General features: G+C 40.3%; 1 protein-coding gene across 1 annotated transcript in view; it reads left to right on the top strand.

The window, feature by feature from the left end:
• Positions 1 to 790: 790 nt before the first annotated feature.
• Positions 791 to 10,212, top strand: part of RYR2 (ryanodine receptor 2) — a 3,071,198-nt gene continuing 3,061,776 nt past the window's right edge. The window contains exons 1-3 of the mRNA XM_078648003.1: positions 791 to 841; positions 1,538 to 1,612; positions 6,167 to 6,245. Coding sequence (XP_078504129.1) covers positions 791 to 841; positions 1,538 to 1,612; positions 6,167 to 6,245 — 205 coding nt within the window. The remainder of the gene's footprint in view (positions 842 to 1,537; positions 1,613 to 6,166; positions 6,246 to 10,212) is intronic.

Genomic DNA, 10,212 nt, shown 5'->3' with positions numbered 1-10,212 from the left:
CATTTTCCAGAAACGTTGTTGATCCATGTTCCTTGCAGCAACAAGTAGTTTGTTCCAATTTTCTCATTCACATTTATTGTCCAGTACCACAGATTTGTAGAAGGTATCTCAAGACTATGATCTCAGCATGCTTCCCCTCCTAACAGATTATATCAGAGATCTCTGTATCACTTTGCAGTCTCTGTCAAACCAATGGTTGGGTTTACATCAGGGTTTTTTTCCGCCCATACTTTGCCAAGATGGTAGCAGTGCTATAAAGTCTAGATTGCTATTATAATGTCTGATAATTTGCTTGGGCAAAGGGAGGAGATTCCTTCTCTCAGTGGTAAAGCATTGGTTGATTAAAGTTCTGCCATGCTACCCTCCATCGACAGTGTGCAGCCTGGATATTAGTGAGTTGAATGGCGTTAAATGGTGGGTAAGGTTGGATTTTGATAATAAGAAAGAGGACCAGTAAATGGTCGTCTTTCAGTCTTCATGTTTTAGATTCAGTTCTGACTGATGACACAAAATCCTTTCAATTAGAGATGGAATTTTCCATGTCCTATCTTCGTCTTTGAGGGCAATTAGGTAATCCTTGTATGGTTTGAAACAAGCAATCCCCTACAAAAATTATTACTGATTTCGTTCTACTTCTTTAGCCCATATTACTTGGGTAATACCTCATCCAGAGTTGGTAGCACTTCCATGCTTTCACCTAAGGAGTCCCTTCTGCAATACATATTAAAAAGTGTAAATTGGAAGTCTGATTGAAATGTTAACAGCAGATGCTGGATATCTGCATAACGGGATGTTTGGCGTTAATGACAGTAATCTGACAATTCAAAGAGATCTGAATCAAGTGAAGTGTCCTCCAGAGGGGCGGCCTCCCTTTAGATTTCTTTACAGCTGTTACATCACAACAATGATAAGATGATCTATGCAAAGAATGTAAAGCAAAGTTAAAGTAAAGACAGAATGTGCAAATCTGGTGCTTCTAGGGAGATGCGTCACATTGTAAAGCCCTGCGTCACATTATACCTGCATCAGGTATAATGTATGCAGAGTGGGCGTTCCAACGCATAAAAGCCTTGTAGAAGTGACGCAGTGAAATCTACAAGATTTCACTGCGCCACTTCTAGGACGCCACAGCGTCAAATTCTTATGCCTGCTTGAAGCAGGCGTAAGGAGTGACGCAGCACAATGAGGATAGGCCTCCCCCTGCATTGCTGGAGTTGCCTCGTGCTTGCAAAACGACTCCAGCAATGCGTGACCTTTGTGTCTACAGATGCTTCAGAATTTCTGACGCATCTGTCAATCCTTGCACTATGGTGCACCGTATTGTAAATAAGGCGCATCCATAGTGACGCAAGGGTTTCTAATGGTGGTGCAGGGAAAGTGACACATCTATACAGATGCGTCACTTTCTTGTAAATCTGCCCCGTGATTCTTTTCTGTGATCATTGGCCACAATTTTAATATGTCTTTGAAATGTATCATTAAAGGAGAAGTAGAATAAACAATGCCTGACTGACAGATGTTTTTTTTTCTTAAACAGGCGGCTCAAGGTGGGGGTCATCGGACCTTGCTGTATGGACATGCAATACTGCTCCGCCATTCCTATAGCGGCATGGTATGTAACACGCTTGACTTGACTTCGCATACAACAAACATATATTCCTGTGGGTTTACATCATGTGAGAGAGAGCAAGAGAGACAAAGAGAGAAAGATAAGGAGTGCCAAGCCTGCCCTCATGGTCCATATTTAATCCACGTGGACTGAGGGCAGGCAGGAAGGCCTACCTCCCTGAGGTGAAGAGTAAAATGAGCCCCATAGGTCCAGATCTCACTGGGGACACTACTCTGTGCTACACGGAACTGAGACCTAAGTGTGGAAATGTGAAATAGAAACGCAAGTGAATTCCTTCTAAATATAAACACTAATCTTAACAATTTTTCCATTAAAATTAACTGGACTGTGAGCCATCCAGAACTACAGTTTTTATGGCCTACTTGTATTTAGTTTCATGCTTTCTGATTGCAACGTATAAATACTATGGCCCGATTCACAGAATGAACTTACGACTCAATCCTAAACTTACTACTATTTTGGGATTCACAGAATGAACTTACTACTTTTGGTATTCACAGAAGTTAGGATTTTGTCTTAAGTTTGTCTTAAGACAAACTTAAGACAGACTTAAGACAAACTTAAGACAAAATCCTAACTTCTGTGAATACCAAAAGTAGTAAGTTCATTCTGTGAATCCCAAAAGTAGTAAGGGCATTCTGTGAATACCAAAATAGTAGTAAGTTTAAGATTGAGTCTTAAGTTCATTCTGTGAATCGGGCCCACAGTATTGGGCTCTAGTGACCTGTTTGGGCATGCGGACTATAGTGGAATTCTGTTATGTTATGGTATGGAATGTTATGTTATAGGAACTTGTACAGCATGCTAATCACCCAGGAGTGTATCCAAGCATCTAGAAGAAGTGAACTGTGCCTTCTAGAGAAGCCTTGTTGAAAAGCCAGGTTTTCAGTTTCCTTTAAAATCAAGGCGGGAGCTGGCTAAGCTGGTGAGGAGATCTAACTTGGTAACACGAGAATATCGATCCCAATGCACATTAATGATATTTCCGGTCCACGCACTTTGGATTGTAGGAACAGGAAGTCAAGGGGTGGGGGAAAGCAGCCTACTGCTAGTTGTGTCAAATGACAGGCACACACCATTGGGCTTTTCGCCACAGTCCTTACCCATTGTGAGCCATGGGCTATGGAAAGGTGCACTTCATTATCCTTTGTCTTTCTGTCAATGGTTTATACTACATCTTATAGTTTATGCTAAATCGCACTTGCACTCAGTTGGTGTCCGCGACCATTGGATGATAAGGGTGGACGTGATAAAAGTGGCTTTTCTGTTCCCAAATTGCACATTTATGGCTGGTGCTCTACCACACCAGTACATGATACAATTATACCACCCACAGCTCATGTTGCACTATAAGCCCTGGTGTTACACATACCTATGCCTTTGAGCATTTCTAACACTCTTTCAGGCACTTTCCCATACAGCTGGAGTGGCCCCTGTTTCTTTTATGAACAAAGCTTATGGACACCAGATAACACCTCTATAGATCATCTTCATTTACCTCAGTTTTATTAATATTTTTTAGATTTCAAACCTCAGTTGGTACAATATATCACTGTACAAAAGTGATACAGTCCAATAGCCCAAATTCAAATGTTGGCGTATTTGACATAAGCAGTGAAGTCACAGAGTATACTTTGGTTCATGATAAAATATTTTCTCAATAACCTTATATACCTATGATCAGTGAGTACATATTTTGAGTCAGAAACTCATGTTTGAAGAGAAATATATTGAGCTAACACGTAGGCAGGGAGGCAAGCTTAGATCCCCGGGGAATGTGTTAGGTATCTGGGTTGGCTTCAGTCAAAGAAACCTGATCTAAACAATGCACTAGTGGATGGGTTGCAATTCTTGAAAAGCAGAAAATAATTAATTTTTGTGACAGACACAGTGTCTTTTTTCCTGTCCCAATACTTTCAGCAAATGGCGGCCATCTTTAAAAAAGAGTTAATATGGAGGAATTGATATAGGAAAGTTCTAATCAATCTTCTCCCCTCCGCCAACATTGTATGAAAACTATGGTAGCACTTTGGCATATGTGGACTCATTAAGAGATGCTGGAATAAAAGAGTTTGATTTTTCCAGGCCTTAGAGGTAAACGTTGCTTAATGCCCACACTTGCTGTCTAACACTGAGGACAGCAGACACCATTTTGATGAGACAGGGCAAACAAGAACAACTGGGTCCTTCATCTGCTTGAGTGCCTGACATGAACAAAAACTCATGCTCATTTGCCAAAGTGTTATGCACATACACATTCTTTAGGACGATTAAGACTATAAACATGTGTGGTATTAAAAAGGTGGCAAACACTTTTTATACTTACACAGTTTAAGAAATCAAATGATAAATGTTCCTACTGAAATAGCCTTAACTCCGAAAGTAATGCTAAACCCTTATATTTAAAAAATAAATTAATAAAACCTGATTATAGGGCCGTATATCTACCTTATATACCTTGCATATCATCATTCCTGTTATTAATGCAAACAGGTGAACGTTTCCTTTGATGTCTCCACTAAGACCATCTCTCCTTCAGCAGGCAGAGAAGGCCTAGCAACCACGATATGCCAAATACTTTTTAATTAAAAGGCATTGATTTATGCTTTGTCAGTTTCGCTTTAACTGTCTACACTTTTTTTGACGAGATCATTGTGTTGCTTTTTATGCAAATGTGTTCTATTTAGGCTCAGTAGATTCCAGTGTATGCCCCTGTCATTTGTTTATTTTTTGCGTACGTTTCCTAAAAATTCTTGGAGTTTGAGTTTGCATTTCACGTTTTGTCCATGCCGGGATCAGCATTCATCTGTGTACCCAAATATCTCGTTTAAAAGTCCTGATCAACAACGTTAATGATACGTTCCTTCAAACGATAGTTTTTTTCGTTGCTTGATCTCGGCTCATATCTATCAATTGCCAAAACGTTGGACACATTCATTCTTTCCTCTTTTCAAAATTTCAGGAACACTCATTTATTCCTGAAAAACATTATGCTTTGAAGGTAAGACCTTTATTCCTTTCAGTCCTGGATTTCTCAAGAAGGAAACCCCTGAACCGGACACCGTGACGGCAACTAGTTGATACCGCCACAAAGAACATTATTTTATAAGAAAGAAATGTTGTAAAAACACAATCTATATAACCCATAAAAATAGTTCACAAATAAAACAACGAAGATGTGGCTGAGCTAGGCATGCTTCCTGTTTTGATACTGGGTCACAAGTGCAAAATCTTGAAACAAATCATACACTTGCATTTTGCGTTTGTATTTCTATTTTTTTGATCCAAAGATTGCAGAAAACAAACACAACACAGACAACAATATCTCGACAACAAAAACAGGCTTCAAAAGTTAACCTCAAGGCTGGCTGGATAGCTCATGGGGAGGGATGTTTGGGGTTGATGTATCTTGATGTTGGGAGGCAGTTCATGCCACATGTGCCTGGATGTATAAACCCCCTGTATTTGTTAATGCAGCACCCAAAACATCTCTGTGACTTTGCAACAAAGAATCTGGAGAATTGTTTCTTTTTTGTAAAACAGCACTAAATGTAACATGAAAATGTTGGGGACCAGCACATTTCCCTCTTAAATACTTTTTGGACCCTGTGCTGCCTCTATTTTAGTACCCCTGGTGCTAGGTGCTTCACCCTCACCGAAAGTTTAACAATCTTCAGTTTGCCTCAAATAACCAGAAACATTTCACCCTCACTGGACGTTTAACCTACCTTAATTTGTCTCAAATAGCCAGAAACATTTCATCCTCACTGGAAGTTTAACCTACCTTATTTGTCTCAAATAACCAGAAACATTTCACCCTCACTGGAAGTTTAACCTACCTTAATTTGTCTCAAATAACCAGAAACATTTCACACTCACTGGAAGTTTAACCTACCTTATTTGTCTCAAATAACCAGAAACATTTCACCCTCACTGGAAGTTTAACCTACCTTAATTTGTCTCAAATAACCAGAAACATTTCACCCTCACTGAAAGTTTAACCTACCTTATTTGTCTCAAATAACCAGAAACATTTCACCCTCACTGGAATTTTAACCTACCTTAATTTGTCTCAAATAACCAGAAACATTTCACACTCACTGGAAGTTTTACCCACCGCAATTTTAATCAAATATCCAGACACATTTCACCCTCACTGGAAGTTTAACCCACCGCAATTTTAATCAAATAACCAGAAACATTTCACCCTCATTGGAAGTTTAACCTACCTCAATATTTCTCAAATAACCAGAAACATTTTACCCTCAATAGAAGTTTAACCTACCTCAATTTGTCTCAAATAACCAGAAACAATCAACTTAGCCCCCTGGAGAGGTATGCCTTCCTCTTCCACTGCTGTAAAATACACTGTGTCAGTTCCAGTATGAAATCTCATCAATTTTGCTGTTAAGGTTGACCCCGGGCTCACCCGCTGAGATGTAATCAAGGAAGGTTGATGGTTTGGATAATGGTACTGGAAAGACTCTTCGCATGCTTCTAACTGAAAGAGTGTTTTTCCTCTTCTTTTCCTTCCAGTATCTATGCTGCCTCTCCACCTCCCGGTCCTCGACAGATAAACTGGCATTCGACGTTGGATTGCAGGAGGACACAACGGGTGAGCATGATAATACATGAACTGGCTAAAATGATGACATTATTCGAAACGATGCTCTAACATTAAATTATATTCTGTTGAAATACTCACCCTTTTTAGGTCTCACCCGCCAGACAGCACAAGCTGTGTGTGGGTGAAAAGACCTATCGTCAGCTTACAATGGGCTAAGAACCCGGCCATTACTTACCATTGATTGGCTTAATTATTGCTCGCATTTGGGATTTTTCTGTCAGCTTGTGTGGGTTTACTTCTTTTTTTGTGTTTTTCCCTCCCCTGGAGCATGGATGCATTACATATGTCCACCCACTGCTCACTTTTAAAGCACTACTTTTCTTCTTTTTGTTTAAGCACATCACAAGAGTTCATGTGTTTTCCAGCTGTCTCCCTCAGGTACTGCTCTTTCCCCCTCAGGCGCGTTCCATGTTGCTCTCTCTCACCTATATGCTTCTTCCTAACCTCTCCGAATTTAGCTCACTCTCAGGTGCTTCACGCTCCATTTTGCTTTCTTGCCTGCGTGGTCCCCAACAACTGACATTCCTCTATATAACTCGCACAATTCTATTGCTTCCCCTGTACTCTATAATGCTTCCCCTACCTTCTGTATTACTTCACCCACCTATGCCCTGCGTGTTATATCTGCCCTCTATATTGCATATGCTTCCATGTGTTGCTTAGCCACCAGGTATAGCTTTCTTCCCTGCATGCACCCTCCGTGTTGCTTCTGCCCCCATCCTCCATGTTGCTTCTGCCCCATGTTGCTTCTCTCTGTCGTATTACTTTGTGACCCACCCACGTCCTCCATACTGCTTCCTCCAACCCTCACTCTCCGTGTTACTTCCCCTACCCGCCACTTAAAAAAAAAAAAAACACTTCCTCACTATATTTTTAGGTTGAGCATTCAAGATCTCTTGTATGTACTTATATGTGTATGTACTTTGTGGGCTCTGGAGATCAGCACTAGGACTTGTCTGCTTCCGTTTAGAGACTTTTTTCTGTTCAACTGCCTCTATTTAACTGTCTTGATAGAAAACGACCAGTAGAGGTCAGTAAAATATCAGGATTGCTTTCTGCTGAAGGACTTTCTTTGTTTAATTTTTCTGGCAACTCCCTCTATTTAACTTTCTTGATAGAAAACGACCAGAAGAGGTCAGTAAAATACCAGAATCACTTTAGCATTCTGTAGATTCCAGTCCATAGAAATTGTCTTCCACAAGCACCCGTAGACAAAAATATTTTTTTCAAATCTTGTATTTTCAGTGATTTGACCTCGGAAGGCCTTGATTTTAAATTAAAAACAGAGCTTTGGACTATACCATTTCCTGCTGAAAGGCAATATTTCTCTCCATGTGTTCCCATACCTGGCGTGTCTCGCAGTTTGGTGCTTACTTTCTCCCCATTTTAAAGAACATTAGATGTTTCAGCACCCAGGTTAATGTGCTGCATAGCTAAATACATATAAGGTCCCAAAGACGAGACAGATTATATTGCAAATGCTTGTTTTATTTATTTGTATTTACTGATCTAATTCGGATTGGTAAATAAAAAGATAAAAGAGTGACTGTCTCATTTTGTAGGCATGCATATGCATGCTGTGCATGTCTACAGAATTAGGCAACTGCGTCACACCACTTTTTTTGTTTATTCTTTATCCATGCGGCAAAGCAGCTCGGAAGCTATACAGCATTACTAAAAATAATTGGCAAAGTTAGTAGGTCCCAAAGCGAGAGCAATTGGTTTTACCAACGCATGTTAACAGATTGGTTGCAGTATCATGAATGTATGTTCAGGCACAGGACAGAGCTGCATACCTGTTTCTAAACATAATCAGCCTGTCTACAGTGTGTACTTCAAATCAGAAACTCTCCACAACTCTCCTAGTTAGTGCATGAGCAGTAGATAGCACATCACAAAGACAAAGCGTGGCGACCACATCTCCATGGGGCCATATGTATCAAAGCAAAATGGGTTCGCAAACGTTTGCGAACCCATTTTCGCTAAATGGTATGTATGAAACATTTTTGGTGCAAAATAAGGAATCGCTAAATTTGCCATTCCTTATTTTGCGATTGCATTTAAGGAATTGCAAATTTTTCAATTCCTTAAATGCAATGTATCAAGGAAAAAAACATTCCAAAATGCCATCAAGGAATCGCAAATTACCACCAACTTCTAGTTGGTGGTAAGTTGCGAATTCTTTTAAAAAAGCATTTTTTTAAGCATCAAAAGCTGCCATGTGACGCTCATACATGCCCTTAGGGTATGTATGTGCGCCATATGCGCACACATGTCATTTTCAGGGGTGCAGCAGGGTGTTCTTGAGACACCCCTGCACCCTTGAAAATATTCACAATTTGCGATTCGCAAATTGCGAATCGCAAATTTCCCCTTCATTCCTATAGGCCTCCTGGCCCATAGAAATGAATGGGAAATTATTCCTTTATTGCGATTAGCAATTTGCTAATCGCAATTAATGAATTTTAAGGAATCGCTAAAAAGAAGCGAATTCCTTCATACATACCATTTTGCGATTTCTAAATAGCGATTCCTTAAAAATCGCTATTTAGGAATCGCAAAACGGGATGTTGATACATATGGCCCCATGTTTGTGAAATATCCTTTCTGCGGCTCAAGTACAAGTTCCCTGAGTTGCTGCATATGCATGCAAATGGCTTGATGCTGTTCAAAATAGGCACATGGTCCATTTGCTGTCTTGGCACCTTGTTCATGATAAGGCTCCTGAGCCTACAGTCCAATTTTTTACTATGATGCAAATTTAGATTTGCCTTTTCGCGAATGAGGTTAAATTGCCTAATTTAGACTTTATCGCTAAACCCAGGCAAATAGTAACAGAGTATGCGGTAAACATATGGTCTTAATTGGGCCATCTGGTAAATGATGTCACAATATGTCTCAAAACGCAAGCAGATGTCATTAAAAAAGAAACATACTAGAATGCTGATAGTTGGTGACTGTTATTGATACACGTCTGGGTAAAGAAAGCTGTTTTTCTCTTCACTGGATGTTCCCTTTAAGGCATGGGTACTCACAAACATTTGCCCAGGGGCCACAAAGTACAGTCTTTGATGTGACCAAGGGCCGCACTGATGCCAGCATAGGCAGTGGTAGGGGGTCTGGGTGGGTCAGGGATTGTGTAAGGACGTATAAAGAAATGAAAAATAAACCGGCAAGTATGTATGTGCAGGTTAATAAATGCTTGCCTATTTTTTTTAATTTTTTTTCAGAATATTGGTGTTCAGCAACTAAACAGCAGCTCGTGCTGCTGTTCACCGGGGGGGGGGGGGGGAGGGAGGCGCATGTAAAGGTCAGGAGGGCCACAAGGGGGATGTACGTCATTACAACGCATGCTTTAACAACGCATGCCTTTACGATGCAACTTTTACAACGCAAGTCGTTACAACGACCTGCGTTGGGGGGCGCTGGATAGTGAATAGTTTAATTTACTATTCCAACTCCAGTCCCCGTGGATAGTAGGGAAGGTGTTGGATAGTAAATTAAAACTATTCCCTATCATAGAGCGCCCCCCAGCGCAAGTCGTTGTAATGACTTGCGTTGTAATGGTTGCGTCGTAAAGGTACTGCGTTGTTAAAGTTGCATTGTAAACGCTGTTCACCCCACAAGGGGCCCTTGGGCCGTACTTTGAGTATCATTGCTTTAAGGCATTCACAAAGATAACGTGACTTTAGCACTTTTGTGAAAACCCCACAAATGGAATATGGCTGCATAGTTTGAAACCACTTGCATTAATGATGATGTACTGCAGGTGAGTGCATACGCTTTTTACATGCTATATACCTATCACAGCTTGCATTTGTGAATACTACAAGACTCTCAGTGGGACCATTGGTGGAATTAAAAAAGAGGCTCATATAGATGTGTAAAATATGCATTGTGTGATGTATGAATAGGCATGTATGTAGTTTACTACAGTTGAAAAATCTCACCATAT

Source organism: Lissotriton helveticus, chromosome 6 (assembly GCF_964261635.1).
Source record: "Lissotriton helveticus chromosome 6, aLisHel1.1, whole genome shotgun sequence".
Lineage (NCBI taxonomy): Eukaryota > Metazoa > Chordata > Amphibia > Caudata > Salamandridae > Lissotriton > Lissotriton helveticus.
This window is presented reverse-complemented; position numbering and strand designations above follow the sequence as displayed.